The sequence below is a fragment of the Clarias gariepinus genome, chromosome 11 (assembly GCF_024256425.1).
Source record: "Clarias gariepinus isolate MV-2021 ecotype Netherlands chromosome 11, CGAR_prim_01v2, whole genome shotgun sequence".
In the NCBI taxonomy this organism is placed as follows: Eukaryota; Metazoa; Chordata; class Actinopteri; order Siluriformes; family Clariidae; genus Clarias; species Clarias gariepinus.
In genome coordinates this window covers 6,147,501-6,172,460 of record NC_071110.1, presented here as the reverse complement: position 1 = coordinate 6,172,460, position 24,960 = coordinate 6,147,501, and the positions used below count along the sequence as shown (strand labels likewise).

The following is a 24,960-nucleotide window of genomic DNA, read 5'->3' as shown; positions in this document are numbered from 1 at the left end:
CCAGACAGCCAGATCCGGCTTGCCGTACTGTAGCATTGTTTTAAGTTTATCCTCCTTCCGTATCTGGCCATGGTGTTTCAGACAGGATAGAGGTCACTAAGCTGTACAAAGCCCTGCCACGGTGTGTATCAGGAGCTCATACATGCTCAGCATGCACGAACTAGACGGATAAAGTGACAGCAAGTTGTATTGAAGGGGCAACAAGCCATGCAAGCAAGTGCATGGCACTCAGTAGTAAAGATGCTGGTTGTGAACAGGTGCAGTGTCACTGCGCTTATCGCTGCCTGTTGTTGGCCTCTGACTAGAGGACAGGTAGCGGAGGATGACAAGCTGTGACTAGTCTGTGCTGCTCAGTGTGTTTATTTGTGTGTGTGTGCGCGCCCTTGACATCAACATGTTCGGCTTACATAACCCCTGTATTCTTGTCAAGGCTGCCCTTTCAACTCTAAAGAAACACATTTCTCTGGACTTGTACCTTAATTACAGCAGGATTCCAACAGTTTTTAAGACCACAGACTAGAAGTGCACAAGAGGTGAACTGGGAAATTTCATAACAATTACTATCCATCTAGGATTTACAACATGTCATAAATAAACATAACCTTTATATGAAGTAAACCCTTATATAACGCTTTATAATATCTGTTTTGGATGATGTAATGGACTATAACACATGCTTTCCTTTAGTATCCACCAGTGATATTTAAGCACTATTACATAAGGGCGGACGCAAGAGCTGCAATAATATTCAGAATAACTGAAGAACCTTGAGTGTGATATTGCTTTTATACAACAGTTCCACAATCATCATTTATCATCAACAGATTAGGATTTGTTTCCTTCTTTAACCAGTTATTTTTCACCGCCAACACATACCCGTCTAACTGCACCTGGCAGAACGAACTAACCGCAAGTGGCAGAGCTGGCGACCGACATTGACCAACAGTTAGTGTAATTAACAGTGGTGAAAGTAGTTTTAAATTCTTACCAGTAGTATGTAACCAAAAGGTGAGGGGAATTAACCACGGAATGGTGGATAGTCCTGAGAAACAGCCAAGATTATCTTTTTTTATATATTTCACTTTAGAATATCAGCTAACTTCCAGGATTGTGGGGTTGAATCCCATATAGTCTAAAAAGGAACTATAGTGGTATGAACAATCCCTTGTTCTACACACCAAGGGAGGTGTCGGTGTCTTGATCAGGGGTTAAAGAGGAATTTGGGATTTAGCCTCGTGTTACAAGCTAGTTAGCTGTTTAGCTCTTGTTAGCTGTGAACAAAATAACACTGCTGGATCGGAACGGGATTTGAACAACTTTCCAAAGATGTGTTGAAAGATGTGGCATTAGATGTGTTTTCTTTTTGATTTTTTTAGGCATTGCACAAGTGATGATATAGAGCATGCAGAACTGTGACATCCATGGTTTTCTTTATCTTTCCATTTATTTCGCTTTAGTATTCCAGCTACTAAGGATTGGAGGATTGGAGGTTGAATCCCAAATAGTTTGAAAAGAAACTACAGTGTGGTGTAAGGTGTTCAATCCCTTGTTCACCTCTAATCAGGGGTTGGGATTCAGCCTCGTGTTAGAAGCTAGTTAGCTGTGTAGCTCGTGTTAGCTTTGAACAAAATAACACTGCTGCATCTGATGGGGGAACAACTTAGAAGCAACTACTAAAAAGACGATGATTTAATGTTATTAGATGTGTTTTCTTTTTGAGTTTTAAATGTGGGTTTTTGCAGGCAGCTCTCCCTTTTTCAGTACTGTGAACCGTACCCACCTTACTTTTGGAGGAAAATTTGGAGAGGTGGAGGTATGCTCTGGAAAGCAGAGGAAAGAAGGTTAGCTGCAGCAAGACAGAATACATGTGAATGAGAGGAACCCAAGAGGAACGGTGAGGCCACATGGAGCAGTGGTAAAGAAGGGGCAAGACTTAAAGTACTTGGGGTCAACGGTCCAAAGCCATGAAGAGTGTGGAAAGGAGGTGAAGAGGCGGGTACAGGCAGGTTTTTACATTTACATTTACATTTAGGCATTTAGCAGACGCTCTTATCCAGAGCGACTTACATTTTATCTCATTACACATCTGAGCAGATAAGGGTTAAGGGCCTTGCTCAAGGGCCCAACAGTGGCAACTTGGTGGTTGTGGGGTTTGAACCTGGGATCTTCTGAACCGTAGTCCAATGCCTTAACCACTGAGCTACCCCTGGCCCCGTTGGAACGGTTGGAACGGAGGAAGAAAAGTGTCAGGTGTGTTGTGCGATAAAAGAGTATCAGCGAGAATGAAAGGAAAGGTGTACAGGACAGTAGTGAGACCAGCGATGCTCTACGGCTTGGAGACAGTGGCGCTGAAGAAAAGACAGGAGGCAGAGTTGGAGGTAGCAGAGCTGAAGATGTTGAGGTAGATATTTGGGAGTGACAAGGATGGATAGTATCAAGAATGAGTTTATCAGAGGGACAACCCATGTTAGATGTTTTGGAGATAAAGTCAGAGAGGCCAGATTGAGGTGGTTTGGACATGTTCAGAGGAGAGATTGTGAATATATCAGTAGAAGGATGCTGAGGTTGGAACTGCCAGGCAGGAGGTCTAGAGGAAGACCAAAGAGGAGATTTATGGATGCAGTGAGAGAGGACATGAAGTTAGTTGGTGTGAGAGAAGAGGATGCAGAGGATAGGGTTAGATGGAGGCAGATGATTTGCTGTGGCGACCCCTGAAACGGAACAGCCGAAAGACAGAAGAAGAATAAATTAATTAATAATTTAAGGTGCTCCTAGATAAAAATGGATAATCATTCTTATGGCAAACCTTTTTATAAGGAGGAATATGTTTAAAGTTTATGAAAGTCTCCAGTGTCAGCATTTAGAGAGAAGAAAGTTCAAACTTTAACTTCAGGTTTATTCTCCATGGAAAAGTTTTTTCAAGAAACAGAATTGAGCATCTTCCAGTTTCTCTTTTAACATGACAAGCTGCATGTATATATATATATATATATATATATATATATATATATATATATATATATATATATATATTTTATTTTTTTATTTTTTTTTTTTTCCTTGCTGTGGCATTATGTGGTGCTGTTATAGAAAATAATCTACTTCAGCATAGTAAAAGTCACTCCACTTTGCATTAGGCTGCATCACACCGGCAACTTGATGATTAGTTTACTGTCAAATTTTATTCCTTATGTAATAAACTAAACAGTTTGAATCCTTCCTGAATGCATCTCACTAATCCCAAGCCCACACACTTCCCCAGAATTTCTAATCTTTTCACTAGGCTGCTTTTTAAAATTCCAGACGCCAAACACCTCAAAATCAAATGTCGCGTTTCCCATCTGATCTCCCCCGGTCCGTGACATTGGCTCTAAGGCCTGAAAATGAGGGAATTTAAAATTCCTTCAGATTCTTTGCAGCCGAGTCCATATCTCAGCTGCAATAAAGGCTCCATTCCTTCCTGAGCAGGTATCACAGGAAGGAAGATGTGGTTTTGCATAATCAGTGTCACTATACATTTAGGGTGTATGAGAGCATGTGGCAGGGTGACGGCGCTCTGGAAGTGGTGCGAGACCGAAGTGTAAAGAACAGACGAAAATGCATCCCATAGATAGTTATCTCGAATGGACAGCGGGGTTCGACATAAAAAAAAAAAAAAGATTTTCGTAAAATTATGGAATTATCTAGTTTCGTTAAATTATGGAATTATCTAAATGAGTTATGTTTTCTAATTCCTTTGATGATGGAATCGAATGTTTGTTAATTCTATGTGCAAAACTGGGAAATAATATGAAAATACACATTGATGCACATGAATGTATCTACTAGTACACTATTGTGCAGAATCACAGTGGCATTGTGCATGCACCTACACATACAGCAAAAAAAAAAAAAAAAAACATATCCACCCACACATAGATTCAGATGAACAGCTTGAGTGGGTGTGAGTTAGGAGCTTGGAAGACTGAGCCTGATTTTCTTTAGGGTGTTTTCAGTGAGCCCACACTAATGGTTGCTGTTCAGGGGCTCCTGATGCCCTCATCCTCCAGTAAGAGCAGTCAGGAAGAGGGGGAGAGAGAGAGAGAGAGAGAGAGAGAGAGAGAGAGCTCTTGGTGACTGGAGACAAGAAAGGGAACGAGACAGAGGGGACAAGACAGATACACAGACAGGGATGTTGGTGAGCAAAACAGAAAGCGACAATAAGGGAGACCAGAAAAGGAAAGAGTGACGGACAAAGGAACCAGCCATGAAAGTGTATTCGAGACCGGCGAGGACAGCTTTAAGCTTGTTAGTGTGTGTGGGTGTGTGCAACCAAGGGAAAAGTGGGCTGCCTGATGAGCAATGAGTGCCTCTCACTTCTGCAATTAATCCTGTCTTTCTACCTGTCCTCAGCCTCGGCCCCTGTAGTACCCTACAAGGATCTATTATCCCTCCCGTCTCGCTAGCCTCACAAGCGCTTTATTGCGCTACACATTTGCCTAGCCGCTTTTAAGTCTGCCTGTCATGCATGGCCTATCAGCGATCCGGTTGTAAAAAAAAAAAAAGAAGAAAAAAAAAGTATCTCAATTGACGACTTAGGGGCACGTACCTCTTGAAATTTACAACATTCCTTCTTTTAACGTAGCTCCACAACTCGGTTGGTGAGGCTAGGAGGATGGTTTCACCCTGAGGGGTTTGTGAGAGGGTTCTAGAGGAAGCTCAGGAGGTAATCTGGCTGTTGAGTGCAGTAGATAATTTGCACTTGATCCCCTTGTAATTATATAGTTTAAATCGTTTTACTCCAGCTAATCCCGCAGCGTGCGCAGGCGGAGCTTTTGGACGTTGCTCATCAGCAGATGTCTTACTCTTGCTGCAGGCTTGCAGAAGTGGGAGGAGATGTGGCTTACTGACATAATTATTTTGACTGTGCAAGTGGGATTATTTTGGGTTTTGCATATCACATCCCACCATAAGGTGTATCTAGACAGGCAGGTTTTTTTTTTTTTTTTTCCCTGGGACGGAAAATGAGCTTCCTGCTAAATACTCCGTTAGGTGTCTGTGTGGTCCGTGGTCGTGGTTGTCGATCAGGTATATATAAGGACACCTTAACGTGATGAGATTCCCACGACGGAGATTATGTATTACTCGAGAAGGTTTAATTCAGCCACTGAAGCATGAATGAAACCAAACAGCATAACCGAATGATCACATCTGAAAACCAGAAGGAGGAAAAGACGGATGACAGAAGTGTCCATGTCCCTGCTGGCCGTAGGGACTGCAGGCCATCTTGCAAGCCTGCCAAAGCTGACAGGCTGTGACAAGCTGCTTGGCGTGTAGCTAGTTGACTAATTACACTGGATTACAGCATATTAATGCAAGCCGTTCTCTCCAGGGTCAGCGACCTACTCACACTAGCTCCTAAAGCACCGAGGATGACTTTACATTTGCGAAGAAACACAAAGTAGACATTCCCCCTATGGATGCATAGATCAAATGAAAGACCAAGACATGCTGCCTCATCAAAAAAAAAGAAAAGAACGGAAAAAAATCCTGCAAGGCCTTTCCCATATAGTGCAAAAGGGGATTCTCTGGTAACAATCCCGCTCTCTATCCTTCTCTCTTCTGCACTTTCTCTCTCTCCCATGTGAAAAAGGAAATGGCTGAAATAGGAGCACTCACAAAGTGCAAGCGGGACGGCCAGTTCATAAAATGATTTATGGCTCGTGTGAGTAAATGCTCCCTAAAGCTGGATCATAGGCATTTCCTCATTGATTGAACTATTGCACCGAAATCAGATCTTGATTAATGAGTTACTGTCGGAGGGGAAAGGGCTCGTACTAGGGGGATCTTTATTTTGCAGCCCACCAGGCTGTGTAATTCAGACGAACTGGTATGCAAGATGCACACGTCTTTCGGAAACGTGTCAGTTTATGCTTATACGATAAAAACAATGCTGTAGATTGCATTGTACGAACATGATAAAAAACAAACACAGGACGCAGGTTCTCCCTACTAATTCCTTTTTTACATCAACTTAATTTAAACACAACCAGGCATGTTTGGTAAACGCTCTGCCTTTTTCATGAGCGTTGTTCGTTGGGATTAGAGGTTGTCCATGATCAGGCATCATGGAAAGTGAATTCAAAGCGATGACGCTGTGCTGAATACAGGACTTGATTGGCTCTGCCAACGGAGGTCCAAACATTAAATCAAACCCCTGTTAAAATGTGTTTGGGTTTGAAGTAAATAAAACATTTCAACAATTTCACAGCAAAATGAGATAAAACAGCATTTTCAGACTTTGGCATATTTATTTATCGCAGCCGCACTAGGTTGTCTAATACAAAACATTTTTGTTGAAACACGCACTATATTGTTCTTCTCTTAGATGCTTTGAACTAACACTAGCACTGGTTTTGCTGCATTTGGGATCCATGATGCACTATTTATAAAGGTTAGGCAAAGACAGATAATCCTATACCATTCCAGATGTGTGTGTGTGATCGGTTTGTGTACAAGAGACATGAGATACACAGGTTGCACATGGAAAGCTGTTGCGTTTAATCCGCCTGATTAGGCCTACCGCATCTCCTTCTCCAGACCGGATTCCTGACCTCTATTATAAACCTCTGGGACCACAGAGACCCAAAAACTGAAGTGAAACTGAAACTTGTAGAGAGGGAGGTTTATAATGCAGTGTAAACTGTAGTTCTACTGTATTTAATGTTTCTCATGAACTCCAACAACCTTTGTAACTGAAAAGGTTTTTTGTTCAACAAAACTCAACACTACTATTTTTTTTTTCTTCCAAGTGGTTGCTATGACTCACAACAAAAACACAGTGAAGCATGAGTTAGCTATTTTTACTTGAAACGTAACCAACACTATTAATAACACTAAATTGAATAATAATTGCAAACATATTTGCAGGCTGGTTTAGTTACTGGGGCAAAATGGTGGCAGGTGGACTTTTCGGGTTTTGCAAAATCACCCAAAATTCACATTGATATAACCAAAAGAATTTGGAGCTAGAATCTTGGCATTTGTGCTTTGTAACACCCTTGTGGCGCAGAAAATATTTTGAGTATTGCTTCTTTAACAGCTTTTAATACTTCTTGCCTAAAAAAATTCTGGAAATATCTGGCGATATCTCATTTTGTTGTCAAACTGTTCATTTGAAGGAATGCAGTTCTGGGAAATCCATCACAAGAAGCAGAGATGATGTCATCAATCCATTATATTGTTTCTCTTAAACCATAATAAGTAGGCAATGCATTTCAATCAATTCAATTCTAATGTATGGAAGTAATTGGTCAAAACAATAATTTAATGCTGTATTATTTTTCCCAGCTTGTTAACTATTTAAATTGTTCTATACTGTCTAAAACCATTTGTTCTTCTGGTACCCAGTATGCTGCTTATTCGTTCACATGTAACATCCTTAATATGTGTGTATTGTATTTGGACTTCAGCATCCAAAAGAATAAACCAATCCTTTTACAAAAGCCAAACAGGAGAAATGAGGCATGCTAAGAGTGTGTTTAATACACAACAGCGCTCCTGATTGTGTCGAACCAATTCCTGACTTGCAACAAAAGAGGACCCAAGCTCAGCTACTTATATCTACTCGTCTTGCTAGCTCAGAGAAAGAATAGTCTTAAGAAGAGGTCTTTAAAAATTATGGGAAGAGAATGCTGGGAAGGCTTACCCAGCCTGCCTCATGCAACATTTAAACAACGGGTTCAGAGGGCTGAAAGAAGACAGAAGAAAAGGTAGCTATGCAGAGTGCACTTCTGGAGCTCTAGTGCCCTTATTGTACAGAAGTCACATCGCATTAACACTGAGGGCCATTTGCAGGCCTCTCTTCTCCGTGCTGGGCCTTTCAGAACAGATTAAGCTATGAAAACCCAGGAATTACTAAAGCACCTATTAAGCATTATGCTCGGCCTTTTCTTTTCTGTTCCCTTTGAACAAGCCTGAATACACTTGGGCGTTTCATTGATTTTAAGAAGAGAGGAAAAGAGGGATGGATGAAAAAACATGAGAACTTCGGGAAAAAAATATATATATATATATATATATATATATATATATGCATAACAAAATTCCTCTGACCTCATAATGCTAAAATGTACCGGCTGACTGCATTTCACTCACCGTTGTTTCTCATTCCAGTATTGTATTCCACCCATTCATTATTCTCATCAACAAATTGAGAGCATTCTCTCTGTATTCATCATTGTAAAGGTTTCGTGATTAGCCCTCACAGCATGATGCTGGGATGAAAGGAGCCCCGGACTGCAGTTTAAAGCGAGACTGGCTGGGTCTTTCCCCAAATGGGGAAAAGGCTTCAAACGCATCATAATGCATAGGAACGCTGATCATTGCCTTTAACAGGATTGGAGAGCCACGGCAGTGCCACTCAAGATGCAGGTCGTGTGGCGTTAAACGGCTGTCAGACTGAGAAAAACGCAGACAAAAGGGCTCGGCCTCTTTTGAAGAGCCACGTCGAGGAGTGAGAGAGAGAGAGAGAGAGAGAGAGAGAGAGAGAGATCCTGGAACTGTGCTTGCAAGTATGTTTTGGAAATCGGGCTTTCAGTCTAAACTTGGATTCCTGCACAAAATTTCCAAAAATCCTTAACATCAGTTGGCTTCCCATCTGCATTTCATTTTCACCAGGAACCCAAGCTTGAACCGACTTGAGCAATACATATGCAGGGGCGTGTGGGGGTGGTGTGTGTATCTGTACACGTGTGTGTGTGTGTATGTGTGTGACGAAAAATAGAGGTGAAACAGAGACTGTGCGCCATTCAGCTCCAGACGAGACTATGGAACATAATGAGCTCTCGAGGGGCATCTGCCCATTAAATCAGCTAACGGGGGTATAGCAGGTAACTGAGGTGCGTTTGAAAAAGCACACAGATTACCAAATGAATGCACGGATCGACTGTGTTCTCAAAAGGTTTTACAGTTGTGAAGGCGAGACTCTCGGGGTCCTATTTGAAAGAATATTTCGTGTAGGCTTCTGCAAAAGAACCGTTAGAGCTCTGTTAGATGGACAAACCAAAAATGAGTTGGGAGCTACAGTTTTACTAAAGAGTGTAAATCATGGCTTGTGACATGCCAAGATACTTGGGTAAAAAAAGAAAAGAAAAAAAAAAGACAGACTAGTGGTATGGTGGCACAGTGGGTAGCAATGCCACCTCACAGCTCTAGTGTCCAGATCTTAGATTACAATAAAGTCTTACAGCCTGACATTCCATCAGGACTCAATAGTTCTACTTTGTATCCAGCCTTACTGAGATCCACTATGGTTCTCTGGCAAATCTCGCTAAAATGGAGCAAGATCATCAAGTCAATGAATAAATGAATGAAAGATAATATGAGTCAGGGATCAGGATTGACCAAATAGCTTCCTCGAGAGCTTCTCCTTGGAACCCTTTTACACTGTTGTGGGGGTAAAAGTTCCCCAAGTGAAACAAGGCAATGAACTTTTCAAGGCTCTTGAGTTGGATTTAGACTAAATGAATTCAAATTCCTTGGATGGACAAAGATTCTCACTTCCTGTTAAAAATCCTTCCTTATCACTTCTGTTGAAACCTTTAAGCACTCTTAGTTTGCACAATTCATTGCACAAACACTCTGAGTAAAGATCTAGTAATATAAAATGAAGATTATTCAATGTAGAATAACATTATATCTATTAGTCTCTATTTAATAGAACTTTCCTAAATTTTGCATTAGATCCAAGTTCATTATTTATAGATATTTTATAATTGATTTATTTCAAGGTGTGGATTGAGCTCATTCCACTTAATGGTCCAGACAAATACAGAATTAATGAGATGAGGAAAAACTTCATGATTTGATAAAATGAAATATAATAAGTGATAATTGTGGGCTGTGATATGAACCTCCTGGCTAATTATCACGGCCCCTGGGGTTCCACCGCGGAATACCCCTTCTTTAAGAAGCACTGCTCAGAGGAAGAACTCTGAAGGGTGCACCCTATACCTTAAGCTCATACATCCACATGCAAACACAAAAAACTACCATGAAGACCCCTTAACGCGACCCTATTAAAGTCCTAATTGGATTGCCAGCAGCCAAAAGGAAAGATTTGGGGCCTACTTGCCTTTACTCCCTTTTCTATCTACACCAGTGGCGGTAGCAAAACAACAGCATACGGATCGAATGGTCAAAGAAGTTCTTTTTCCTTAAACACAACACGGACGTCACCCCACCCCAAAACCCCACACCCACCCTACCTCTTTGCCCAAAATCCATTCGAACGTCTAGAGGAATGAGCAATCTCTTTACCGCGGCTAGGTTCCCGTCCAAGAAAACAAACATCCCCTTGTCCATTGGAGTGCCAAAATAAACCCTCCCCTAGCACCAGCATCAATCATGTTAATTATGGCAAACACCATAATAACAACAATTACAATAATATCTCATTAAGCAGCAGAGAGAGTGAATGACGGGGAGAATTAATAGCAGGCAGGTGTACAACACGCTGCAATTATGGAACCTGAAATTAGCTCATTGCCCCAAGGCAGACGTAGAATGTAGAAAGAAAGAGAGAGAGAGAGAGAGAGAGAGAGAAAAAGTGAGAGATCTCAAGGAAGGAGCAAAGGAAGGAGACAAACTTGCAAGTGTGGGTTCACAGACTGAAAACGTGTGGAGGGGGGTTGCAAATCAGGAAACAAAAATGTCTTAAATGTGTAAATTAGGCAGAGTAAAAAGCATAGAAGTAGAAAGCGAGGGGGAAAAGCAGCTTTTCCCAGGCAGAGTTGAGAGGGAGGCAGCCGGAGATGATCAAGGGGAGCCGTGGAGCTTCGCGGCAGCCGACTGGCAGTTTCCCCTTCTCCTGTCATTCATTCATTACACAGCTCCGGAGTTGCGGTGAAAGCACCTCCTCGCCTTGACCCATCATATTTCGGCTTCTGTAAACGGCTAATCCGCCTTCGTTAGACGGGGTGTCGACACGTTTTGCATGCTCTCACGGTTCAGTCTTTTTTCAAACCTTGCTGTAAGGAAGCTGAAATAAACCGCCACTATCGTCAAAATCAGTGCAAAGCTTTTGATGTGCATCTCATATTTGATATGTTGATCTTTGACTATATCATCTGTACCATGTTAATTTCTTACTCAGCCATGTATTTCAGATTATAGTGATACGTAATATGCCCTGCGAAATTAGCAAAATACATTTATTCATGTTCTGGTTGGTTTATTGTGATTTTCCAATTTTTGCTCAAGTTGAACTCGGCTTTTGGACTATACAGTAGCTTTGATTTCATCTCAATACTATTTGTACATTACGTGAAAATTATATGTATTCTCATACCTGGAGCTCCTGAGGCTTAAGAGTTTGTGCAGGTCTATACATAGTTTTACAAACACATACATTATATAAATACATTTTCTTATTTAACACACTGTTTTAATATTACTACTCCCATATACTTAAAAAATTACACATATAAATAAGACTGGCATTATTATTATATAATGCCAGTCTTATTTATATTTTTTAAATGTACAGTATATATAGTGGTCATTCATTCATCCATCTATTTATTCATTCATCCATCCATCCATGGTGCTACTTGCTTGGTTAAATAAATTTGTCCAAAAATGTAATAACAAAAACAATAATGTAACAAAAAAAAAAAAAGAAATAATAATAATAATAATAATAATAATAATAATAATAATAATAATAATAATTTCACATATCAATTTTAAAAAGGTAGATAAAAAAGCCTGGTTTAAGTTATTTACACACTTTGAATACAGATATAATCAGATACACATCCATATAACATCTTAAAGGTTCCATATTTAACTATTTCACCATCAAATTAACACAGATCTCAGAGCTGCCCTAAAGTGTGTGTGTTAATCTTCCACCTGAAATAACCCTGTCTTATATTAATGTCTTTTTTTTCATACCTCAAACTCCCTCAGTGTCACTCCTCATCCAGACGAACCATTTCAGTGTTTATGTAAATGAACTACTACTGAACCATGTCAAAAAAGAAAAAAAAACAGCAGGCCTAAGTGGTGCTGAGCAACAAGCCAAGAGACGATATCTTCTTATATGAGGTCATAACAGGGGGAAATCTAACTGGCTTGTTTAAGCTCTCTGCAATAAAAAAAAAAATGGACAATTTTTCAGGGATTTTTTACACTGTCACGGTTGTGTTTGTCTAAAAATGACAAAAAATTGGATTTTACATGATCAGTCCCCTTTAAGATTAACATTTGTGGTGGTAACATTTGCAACAAAGAAACTGGACTAAAAACATGATCTTGTTATGGCATTATCTACACTTTGGTAAAATACAGTATGGCATACAGACTATATATTGTAGTGTGTCCACAGAATTTAATAATCGTTATACTGTTAATTAGTTTATATGCGGAATGTAATGTATTGCTGAATGTAAAGTGATCCTGACGAATCAACGAGTTTAATTGACCCAAGTGATTATTTTTTTAAGAAGAGAAATGTAGGAGAGAAACTTAAACAAATACTTCTGATCATTCTTGACCTGACTTCTCTTCCCTTCTTTAATGATGAACGTCTTTCCTGCACCCTGAGCACTCAGGCACCGGCTGAAGGCGTAGATGCTGACACTGCCACTGCTGAATGTTTTATCACGTCAGAGCTCAGGTTGAACAGCACGACTCTTTTAGCCCGAGGGCTGTTCCTGAGCCCCGCGGAGACCCTGAGGCAGACTTCCTCCAGCCCTTTCCACTGGTTTTACCATGAAGTGCACAGATGCTGAATTTTGATTATGTATGTGTACATTTGGCTAGGGGGAAGGAGCTATGAAAGAATGGCTCCATAAGAATCTTACAGTGGAAAAACAATTATGTAGAAATAGTGGTGTTGCTCCTACATTTAATTGTGTATTATCTCACTTTGATGCCATTTGTGCAAATTTGCCTGAAGGAAAACTTAATACAGTTCAGTTTTGTAAAAAAAAAGTTGCATTATATACTTTGTGGATTCTGTCTGTGGAGGATGTAATGAATAATTCTGCGAAGTTAAACCATAATTTTCCTTTCACATTGATCAGAAGGCGAGTGTTAATTTTCTGTGATCAAAAAACAAATGATACACTTGTTCTTGATATACATATTTATATAAAGGTGGGCAGTTTAAGTGCTGGAATGTCTCGTGAATAAAGCCATAAAACTGACTGACATTGACAGAAGAATTTAAGCACAGTACCGTGATGAGACTCTTAGCTGCAGTAAAACATGTGAATGGTGCAAATGTTGTAAACAAGGTCATCAGTCTGTGAATGACCCTAGTCTGATCACTAAGAAAACTTTCTACCCTGATGGTATCCAAGCACTAGAGAAACGCTGGGATATGGTTGTTAGTGTGGCAGGGGATTATCTAGAGAAACAAAGGGAGTTTTTAATTTCATTTAACATTACTATCAGAAAAAAATGGAAGCGAGTGTTTATATCTGCTATGGCATAAGTGATCACACGTGTCTTTTAGATATTTCATAACATTAAATATAACTAAGGTGGCAGGTGGTGTAGTGATTAGCACTGTCGCCTTGCACCTCCAGGATCCGGGTTCGATTCCCGTCTCTGTGTGCATGGAGTTTGTATGTTCTCCTCGTGCTTGGTGGGTTTCCCAAATTGCCCATAGAGTGTGTGTGAGTGCGTGTATGTGTGCCCTGCGATGGATTGGCACCCTGTCCAGGGTCTACCCTCTCTCGTGATCTAAGTCTCCTGAGATCAGATCCAGGCTCCGCATGGCCCCGAATACGGGATAAAGTGGTATAGATGATGAGTCAGTGAATGTGTAAATGTAACTACAAATGGTTAAATGTTGTATGTTTTGTTTATTAAAAGAAAATTGTAAATGTTCACAAAATCACGATGTTATAGTGAGAAATAAAACATTTCCTGACATGCTGTTATTGGCATCCGGCCGCATTACACCACTCTATTGTTGATTATTTTCCTATCATGACACGCCCTGTTGTGTGTCCTTTTTTTTTTTTTTACATATTGTATATGTATGTAACTTAATATAATAAAAAGATTAAAAGAAAGACAATAAGGCTTTCTAATAAATTACTGCGAATACAAATTAACTGCTATAAAATAACATTACTGTGATGACTTTCCCTAGAAAAGAAAGTGTCTACTTCGTTCAGTGCAGATTTCCCTTTACAGCATTACACTGAAGAGCACATCTGCCCCAAGAGGTATTAATAAATCTAATTTCTAATTTCTCCTAACCACTGTGAAATCAGAAATCCTCCTGAAATGACACTCGCATAAATCCACCCCAAAGGTATCAATCATTTTAACCCTCATTGAGGTGTCGTGTCAGCTTCACAAAGGCCCTCATATGGTGTTAATGAGCGTGTAATATAAGCGGCTGGCCACTAGGCCCGCGTGCAGCCGCTTCGTAGACGTCAGAGCAGTGAGTCTGGAGCTGTCTCTCCACATCACTCACAGTCAATCTGGTGGAATAAATATTAAGGCTAGTTCATGGCAGCCGTAATCACTAACCATAACATGAGGAGAAAATTAATGAATATTCATGAATGTAAAATGTATTGAAAATGTTTTTCCCACAATCATAATAAGGAGTTATTTCTGGGAAATAATTATGTTCCTTCCAGTTCCTTAGTGGATTAACATGAAACAATATCAAATGTTTTCTCACTGTTTTAAGAGCTAAAATATCTGCAGGTCATCGCGCTGAGAGGCTACACGGAAGCGAAAGTGTGCTCGGGGGTTCGTCCGTGTTACTAATGGAAATGATATACTTTAATATGGACGTGTCGCCTCCCACGTGTCCTCCCATCGTGCTAAACAAAGGAACCGGCAACTTATGAACTGCCTGCACCACTCTGGCAAGTCCATAAAACAACTGGCCCCAGTCACCAGGGGAGAACCCACACACACAGCCCCGCCTCCCAGCAATGCCGCCCCTCTCACACAGGACCACCAGATGACACAGATGGGACAAGGGCAAACAAAAAAAAGAAGGAAAAAAAAGAAAAAGGGGGCTCCCTCCGTAGTGACCCAGTTCTCTTTCAAGAAGCCATTCACGCAACAAATTGGGGAAAGCTGGGACCTTGCAGCAACACTAAAGCTTCTTGCTCTTTTAATAGCCAACCTCAGTGCTCGTTATAAACGCAGACTGATTTACGAAGACGTTTAAGGCAAAATATGCAAGGCAGGCTATTTAGGATTTAAGAGAAGCTTGCTTGATGTTATTACTGACCCTTTGGAGATGAGAGCGCAGTTTAAGAGACGCCGTACGAATCAGTTTTAAATGTGTTTAAAAAAAAGTTGCACTGATATGTGTTTTTGTCTTTTTTTTTTTTTTTTTACAATGGTTCACTGTGTATAGAGAAGCCAACCATGCTTTTTTCTTATTATAATTTGCATACCTTTACTTGGACTTACTTATAACTGTATAATTATTTACAGTATTTGTATAATTATATTTCTCATCATGTTTTGTCAAAAATAAAAAAAAACAAAAAAACTACAAACTGGAATAAATGGATATTTTCACATGACTTGACAGTCTGAGAGGGTGACATACAGTACTGTATATGTCTGCTATTTGTTTGTTTGTAAAAGTAATTAATCATCATTTTTACTTTACTATTTCAGTAGACACAAAAAATAAACAGCTGTACCTTTTTAGTGCTATATTTTACATGACTTTAAGTCCAAGATGCTTGCTTATTTATTTATTTATTTATTTATTTATTTATTATGTAATTTACATTTAGTTTTTTATATTGCATTATTATGCACTATAAAAGCCCAAACCAACCTAGAAACCATAAGAGCTGGACATTATTTATTTTTACAATCCACATAAATTTCAGTCTTAGATGATAACCAGAGTAAGTGACTATTACCAACAAAACTACAAACTTAAACAGCCGGCCATTTTTACCGTAATAATCCACACGGCTTTCTGTCTAAAATAATAATATAGATGACGGCTCTCTATTTCCCTGTTGTTCAGTAGGGCATTTCTATCCCTCTACTCCACACACCCTGTACTTCAGTCGTAGATGATAGCAAGAGTCATTGTTCTTTTGTATTTTTATTCCTTTCTCTTTTTGTCGCCTGTCTCACTTTCACTTCTGCAGCTCACTGGCTCCCTCTCCCTCCTCCTCAGCACCTCTCTCTCTCTCTCTCTCTCTCTTTCTCTCCACCCCTCCCTTCTTGCAATCTGCATACAGAGACATTTGTCATCATTAGCCCTGCTCCGACAGTTGGCACCCGGCACCTCAGATCTCGAGAACTTGCAATTATGAAGCCTTCATCTCGTATTTGGGTTACATGGCCTAATTTCATCATGGGCTTCATCCGCCACCATTTCATTACCCAAAGCCCCCCAACCTGGTGAAGAGAGCAGCCTCTTTCTCCTTTCTCCTCCTTTCCTCTTTTGTTTTCCTCCTTCCACAAGCGGCTGTTCGACACCCGGTCGTAGAACGGGGCGGCATTATTATTTTGGATATGCATCTAGCACATTGTCCACGCCGGGGCTGTTGTGAAGATACTTTTGGTTCGCGTATCTTCGGGTCAGCGGGCAAATGATTACAGACTCAACCTCTAGACACAAGCCGTCTCTCACACACATTAAGATTAATCACAGGGAGCAGGGATGGTTGCACTGTTGAACAGATCCTTTTCTATACAACGCTAAAATATAGAGAAAGATCTCTCAAGCTTTGTGATGTTCCAGATTTTTGAGGGGAAAGAAAAATTCAAATTGACCCGGAAGATAAATGAAATCTATGCAAATGCTTGGGTGTCATTTATCACAGAAGCCATTGAGCAGTGCATGTTGAAGTGGGGGCGAAACTGTGCAGTGCTGTGATTCATGTGATTCAAGTCGATCTTTTTCTGGATGCTTTCTCTCTGTTTTTTTTTCCTCTTAGCTTCTCTCTGAGCACTTAAAGAGCAGTAAAGTTAATTTGTGTTCTCAAGGTTGGGGTTTATAGAGGTGGTTTAAGCACATATGGCTTTAGCTTGGCGAGCTGCTCCGAACATGGCTCTGGCCTCTAAAATGTGCGCCTCGGGCTGTTTTGTCCTCAGCTACCAAACACCCCATGGGAGGAGGTCGCTAATGCGGCATGGAAACTAAAACAAATGGAGGGACTGGATCCGAGGCGTGGAAGGTAGGGGGCTGACAGGCAGGAGGCAAAAGGAAATTAACTGGGAGTCCTGCGGTGCGGCCATATTGCCTGGAATAACCGAATTCGCCTCGGCTACGTAAACTCAATGACAATTCTGCTATCCAGTCACAGCTAGTTGAAAGGGATATGTCATAATAAGTGTCCGTCTTGTATAATGCGATCTCTCACGAAGCCGGGCTCCATGGTAATATCGCAGCTCTTAAACAACGAGGCCCTTAATCTGATTTATATTCGACTATGCCACTCCATTAAATCCACTTGATAATCTGTGCTGTGACCTAGCGACGCCTTTTGGCACGGATCCATTTTTTTGCTGTTCTTTTCGTGCATAAAGAGCGTCTCGAAAAGGATGATGGGACCAGCACAAAGAACTGTCCCTGTGTGATGATGGAATATGGCCACAATGACCTCTTTTTGTCACTGAATAATAGGATTATTAACACGGACATGTAAAAAAATTACTATTAGCTTCAATTAGAGGCTGATAATGGCAGGAAAGCTCCGGATATATTTTAATCCTTCGCCGCTTTCCGTATCGAGTTCGGCTGGAGATTAAACCGTAAGGAAAGAAGTTAAATGTGACGCATGTGTAATGATCAGTTATTCCAAAACAACTGTAGATAAAGCTGGTCAAATTATATGGTTATTATAAATTTTTGTTTTATAATGTTTTGCTTTTTAAAGATTAAAATTTGTTTGCTGTTTAAAAAATTGTTAAACATTCAAATAAAACTAGTTTATAATTATTCATTGTACTGACTTTTAACTTTCTTTTTTCTAAATAATGAGATTGCAAGTGAATTTTACAAAAAGGCCCAATTTAATCACAAAATTAATCATTCTAATAAACAATTTTTTGTATTCATTAGACGTGCGAATATTGTGTAATATTACTGTATATCTTTGCCGTTCCTTACATTTCACCACATTCATATTAAACACTTATTAGGAATCCATGATTTTATAGAATTCAAGTTTATCCATCCTCCATCAGATGTTAAAACGAGAGGTTATTTGAAGCCCATTTAAAGTGTTCTTATGGGAGAGTTAAGTGTGGTGTCACATGCCAATTTTGGTTGTTTGACAAGAGCCATTACGAGCCTGGCGAAATGTTCTGACAAAAGAGATCATCAGAACAAGACTAGAGGGCTAGAAGAAAAATGAAGAGATCACTGGGGAGGAAACTCGAGAACAAAGGGGCCTTTAGCGAGCTAAACGTGTCCTCGGTCATATGCTTGTGCAACATGAGCGGAAGTCAGACTCATTGTATTGATTTACACAATCACACGTCCCATTCACTGCGTCCATACCGAAAGGCACTGTCCCAGAAACACCAGAGAGATGCTGGACGTTATAGAGACACACAGCGAGCAATGTTATAGAGACATAAAAAAAAGGGGAGAGGTCAAGGGGGAGATGAAGTGCTGCTCGGTCAGCTTTGAAAGCGCAGATGAGTTATACGGCACTTACAATTTGATGGCTTGGATGTGTTCGGTAAACTGCTCGGGAATTGAGATAAAAATTCTGAAAGTATGCTTTGATGCAGTTTCTTTTGATGCACAGCACTCCATGGATTACTCCTATTAAAAACACACATGGGATAGATGTGTTTTTAAATGTTGAACATGAGGGTCAATGGGACAGACTGACCTGGTGCACGTGCCGGGCCTGAGCCCAAGGAAAATCAGAAAAATAACATAGGTAAAATTTAAAACTTTGTGCGTAAAATCTCTGTCTGTAAAGCAGATTTTCTTTTAGAAAATCTCTTCCTAATTTTAACATTCGAACATTTTTCATTCATTCATTCATTCGTTCATTCGTTCATCTTTAGTCAGGGTCAGAGTAGATCTGGAGTCTATACTAGGAAAACAGAAAAAAAAGAATACACATTATTTTCTCACACTCAGTAAGCACTGTATCCTGGGTGAGGCCAAGATGATTGATCCAGAGTGCATCTTGGGAACAGTGGGTGTGAGGTGGGAATACACCCTGGATGAGATCCCAGTCCATCACAGATTCTTATTCATATGCAGCTTGACACAGCTTGATACATCTCAGAATCAAAGACGTGTACCTAATATCTAATACAGTACTTGAGAACTTCCATGTGTGTGCATATGTGTACATGTATGTGTTCTGTAACATTTTGCATTGCACAATGAGAACAGAACAAAGTCCTCTAGAAATCCTTCATTGCTCAAAATAATATTTGTACTCCTCAAAATGTAACCGTTTTTATGTTTGGAAAGTAAAAATAAATAAATAAATAAATAAATAAATATATGGGGAAAATACATCATTCAGCAAGAACAGCAGAACCGAGCTCGGCATACACCTGTTACACATTTTGCTTCATGAAGCAATCGGGATCTAATATGTGATCCCCGTCCAAAAGCAGCTGAGAGCTATTAATTATGGCTGGCAACTTCTACAACTCTGACCGCGCCAGGCAGGATACAGTAAAGGCCAACCCACTATGGAGCATGAACTCCAGACAGTGACCAAAGCTTTGATTTAAAGACTTAGTCTGCATCATGATGTTCCATAGATGACATCAGAAATACCTGGAGCATATAGAGGATGTTCGTTCATTCAATTAGTCAGTCAGTCATCTTTAGTAAGCACTTTATCCTAGTCAGGATCACGGTATAACATATGTATCCTCTCAATAATACTTAAAAAAATTAATTATCATATGATGTTTAACCAGAAAAATAATGTTTGCTTTGGGGATAAGATAATATTTTAGTTATATTATTTTTTATTGTTACTAATGCATTATATATTTATTCGCTATATTAGCAGCAATATAATAATAATAATAATAATAATAATAATAATAATAATAATAATACATATCCGGTATTCTCCTCCATTTTGCCTCATCATTGTTTTCTATACCACTACTACTTTTATTCATTTATTTATTTATTTATGCTTGCATATTTTTTTCGACAAGCTGTATTGTCCTTAATGAATATTAACTATTACTAAATTAACTATTAATTTTAGAATTAAAATATGATTAAAAAATGAATCAATTCTGATGTTTAAGAGTTAAACTGAGATTTTAAGCAATTATATGCAATATGGAGGATTCATTGTATATAACCTCCAAATGCTCCAAATACCTATACTGTATATTTATCAGCACCAGTCAGTTTGTCGTGTGTTTGTGTGTGTGCGCGCGCGCGCGCGCGCGTGTGAGTGTCGTTCATCCACAACTCCTGTGTGTGTATAATGGAGGAGGAGGGACGCTCAGCATGTTTCCATCCAACCATGAGCTGGTTTTGCTTCAGCTCTTCTTAAAGGCCTGTTTACGGCTTTGCAGCCTTACTAGCACACACACACACACACACATGAACACACACACACACAGCTGCAGCATCAGACGGCAGCTAGTCTTTTCTGGATGACAGAGTGTGTGTTTTGCTTATAGCCTGAATTAACCCACTGAGCGGCCCTGAAATATCCGAAACTAATGTAGTTAAAGCCGAAAAAAGCAAACTCAGTTATAGTTGTAATGATGCAAGAAAGAAGACGCAAATGAAATAGTACATAGCACAATAACACAATACAATCAGATGAAGCGGTGACTTAGTGTAGATATAGTGTTTGTATAATACATTCAATTGCAATTGCACAGAAAACGAATATATTTAGTAGTTAACATAGCAATACTAAAATTAGCCGGCGCATATAAAACGATTTGAAATGAGAATCTATCTATCTATCTATCTATCTATCTATCTATTTTTGCGACCAATATAAGTTACACGGGAGGGGGGATTCAAGTCAGCCAATCAGACTAAAATCCGAATTAACTAACCAACAAATAAAATATAATAATGAACAAAACATGTCAGAATACATCTGAGAGTACAGAATGTAGAAATCATAATAGAGAATATTGTGGGTGAAAACATTATCATATGTCCAAATCAAGCTGAAAACCTTTTAAATATATAAATAAATCAAAAATCTGTACTTTGGAAAAACACGCACACACACAAACAGAAACACGCACGCACGCACACGTTTGGAAATATAGTCAAAAAAGGATATAAAGAAAAAAGACCCAAACAAAATATTTTTACGGTGAACCAAAAAATTGAGCTTTAAAAAACAACGCATTATTATTATTATTATTATTATTATTACTTTCGTTTTACAACATACTGAACTTTAAAAAATTATAAATAAATGTGTAAACTGGCCAATTCCTGATTGTAAAAGATATTCTGTGAGCCGCGTCTTTTCCAATAAACAGGTAACTCGGCTCATTATTGTCTGCAATTCTGCAACATCCAGCTCAGGTTGTTTTTTAGCACATCTAATATTTACACAAGATTTGGGAAATATTATCTTTATTTCTAAACGAACCATTAACCATAGGCTTTACAGCGTCAGACTGCCTCACAGCACGAATACCTAATCCAGGAGGGAAAAAACATGACCCAAACGAGGAAAAGTAATCCTATTAAAAATAATTCACTGCAATCCAAGCAACGCGTTTCGGAGACAAAAATGCAACACGCGATATGATTAAAATACAATAAATTGCTATAAATGAAAGGGGGAAAAATAAGATCAACTATGGCAATAAAATGTATTTTTCCCCTGAGGGGGTAAAAAAATCAATATGCAAATAATAATAATAATAATAATAATAATAATAATAATAATATCAACTACATAAAAGAAAAACCTGATTCTGTTTTTTGTTTTTTTCTCTCTGTCTCAGCCCACGAGTTTCCTGTCCTAGAGTCGCGGCTCCGTTTAAATTTAGTCTGAAATATAAAAGCCAACATTTAATCCGCTGTCCATAAACCCAGTGCGCGGTGACGAAGCGCGCAGTCATTGGACGCCTATAAAAACCCCTCCCTTTATAATTTCACTGGAGCGCGGTGTGTGTGTGCGGAGACCTGAAACACACCGACGACACCGGTTAGGCGAGGATATATACACACTTACACATACGCGCGCGCACGCACGCACTCACAACACACTCACACACGCGCGCGCGCGCACGTATATATATATATATATATATACACACACACATACACGCACATACACACTCACGCACATACACACAGTTCCGAAAACACAAGCACGCAGCACTTTCCGAACACTGTGCGCATGAAGACGGGGAAATCCGCCAGGATGTGTTGGTGACCGATGCGCACGGAGACGGTGTGTGTGTGTGTTTGCATGCGGCACCGACGGACTTTTTAATCACTGCGAGCACTGAGGACCTACTTTTTGTTGCTATTCTCTTTATATCTTGTTGCAGAAGGAAGCACAGCGGATGACTTAAGCATCAGATTGCGCGCATGTGCCTGGAGCACAAATAAAAATAGCAGGCTTGTTTTTTTTTTTTTAAGAAACTTTTTTCTGCTCTTAATAGGTCCCTTTTCTTCTCTAGCATTGGCTCCCGTGCAAACAGCCGCGTTGGATCCGTCGGGTTACTGCGAGCCTCCGGTGTATAACCCGGACCTGTGCCCCAACATGATTGCCGCGCAGGCCAAGCTCGTGTACCATCTGAACAAGTATTACAACGAGAAGTGTCAATCGCGCAAGGCGGCCATCGCCAAGACCATCCGCGAGGTGTGCAAGGTGGTCTCAGATGTGCTCAAGGAGGTCGAGGTGCAGGAGCCGCGCTTCATCAGCTCGCTCAATGAGCTGGACAACCGGTTCGAGGGCCTCGAAGTGGTCTCACCCACTGAGTTCGAGGTGGTGCTCTATCTCAACCAGATGGGAGTCTTTAACTTTGTGGACGACGGCTCGCTGCCCGGTTGCGCCGTGTTAAAGCTGAGCGACGGCCGAAAGCGCAGCATGTCTCTCTGGGTGGAGTTCATCACGGCCTCTGGATACCTGTCGGCGCGCAAGATCCGCTCGCGTTTCCAGACGCTTGTGGCGCAGGCCGTGGACAAGTGCAGCTACCGCGACTCGGTCAAGATGGTGGCCGATACGAGCGAAGTGAAGCTGCGCATCCGAGACCGCTACGTGGTCCAGATCACACCGGCGTTCAAGTGCACAGGGATCTGGCCGCGCAGCGCCGCGCACTGGCCCCTTCCGCATATCCCGTGGCCTGGTCCGAACCGCGTGGCCGAGGTCAAGGCCGAGGGTTTTAACCTGCTCTCCAAGGAGTGCTACTCGCTGAACGGGAAGCAGAGCTCGGCCGAAAGTGACGCCTGGGTGCTGCAGTTCGCCGAGGCCGAGAACCGGCTGCTGCTCGGCGGATGCAGGAAGAAGTGCCTCTCGCTGCTGAAAACTCTGCGCGACCGGCACCTCGAACTCCCCGGGCAGCCGCTCAACAACTACCACATGAAGACCCTGGTGTCATACGAGTGCGAGAAGCATCCGCGGGAGTCGGACTGGGACGAGAACTGTCTGGGAGACCGGCTGAACGGCATCCTGCTGCAGCTCATCTCGTGTCTGCAGTGCCGCCGGTGCCCGCATTACTTCTTACCGAACCTCGACCTGTTCCAGGGCAAACCGCACTCGGCGCTCGAAAACGCCGCAAAGCAGACTTGGAGGCTTGCGAGGGAGATCTTGACCAACCCTAAAAGTCTGGAAAAGCTTTGAGGTAAAGCAGAGACTCGAGAAATTCTATCCACATGTACTGAAGTGAAAATTCTTAGGCGTGAGTAGAGAGAAAAAGTCGGGTTCGGCTTTAGCGCCTGCCTGGAGTCGGGAAGCCTGTTACAGGCGAGCAGCTTGGACTTAAACACTAACGCTCACCCATCTTTAAACCTTACCCCATCTTCTTGTCCAAATGTGTCTCTATAAAAATTATTTTAGACATCGTAGTCTAAAATAGTTTTTATAACTCATTTCATGAAAGTACTATTCTATTTTGTGTTCTGTGTTGCTCATAGCTTTTACGCGAGCAAAAAAACAAATGTAACAATCAAAATGTTTATTTGGTTATTTATCAGTGTTATATCCTTTTTTTTCTTATTGAGCCGTCAACCCAACAAAACCCATTAAACGACTCATAAACGTATGTTTTTTTTCCCGTGACGATTTAGACAAAACACACCCTGTACATTTTTATACTGTAAATACACACATTTGTAGATTGTGATTCCGCCAGTCTAAAAATTGTGAATGTTGTTCTGTGACATGTCAAATAGACGTTTAATTCCACCTGTTCTTTTATTATCATAACTACATCTGCGTGAATTATTTCTGATAGAAATGATGGGGAAAAAAAATCCATTTAGATCAGCAGTAATAGTTAAACTATTGTTCATTGCAAGTTCCGAATTTTTAGAGTTTACATTTGGTGGTACTATTTGTTACATTTTTTTAAACATTCCGTAAGAATACTTGAATTCTTATTTAACATATATTCCACCTCTTTTTGTTATAACTTGCTTACATGACAAAAGCTGAAAATGAAAATATTGAATTATATATATGGAAAAAAAATATACCTGAAAAACAATGCACTTGAAATACACTGGACTATAAACATTGTGAGTTGATTTTTTTTTTTAACATTTCTGTCTCTGAATTATTTTAAAGAGTTAATAAAAAAGAACAAAAGCAAAGACAGGATATTCGTGTGCCGATAATCATTCAGACAAGGATTTTGGTAGGAATTTTAACCAGCAAACATTATTATTATTATTATTATTATTATTGTCAATGGTAATTCATAATGGAAACTAAATCACAATTAATGCTTTGAAAATTATTTCGTGATTAACGATTTATTCATATTATAAATTTGATTAATTCAAATTAGAAA

At 40.1% G+C, this 24,960-nt stretch overlaps 2 protein-coding genes across 2 annotated transcripts in view; one reads left to right on the top strand and one right to left on the bottom strand.

Moving 5' to 3' along the window:
* nbeab (neurobeachin b) overlaps positions 1-24,960 on the bottom strand; it is a 387,766-nt gene that overhangs the window by 99,758 nt on the left and 263,048 nt on the right. The window lies entirely within an intron of this gene.
* Positions 22,130-24,768, top strand: mab21l1 (mab-21-like 1). The gene has a single exon (XM_053507056.1). The coding sequence runs from the start codon at positions 22,710-22,712 to the stop codon at positions 23,787-23,789; it is 1,080 nt and encodes a 359-aa protein (XP_053363031.1). The 5' UTR covers positions 22,130-22,709; the 3' UTR covers positions 23,790-24,768.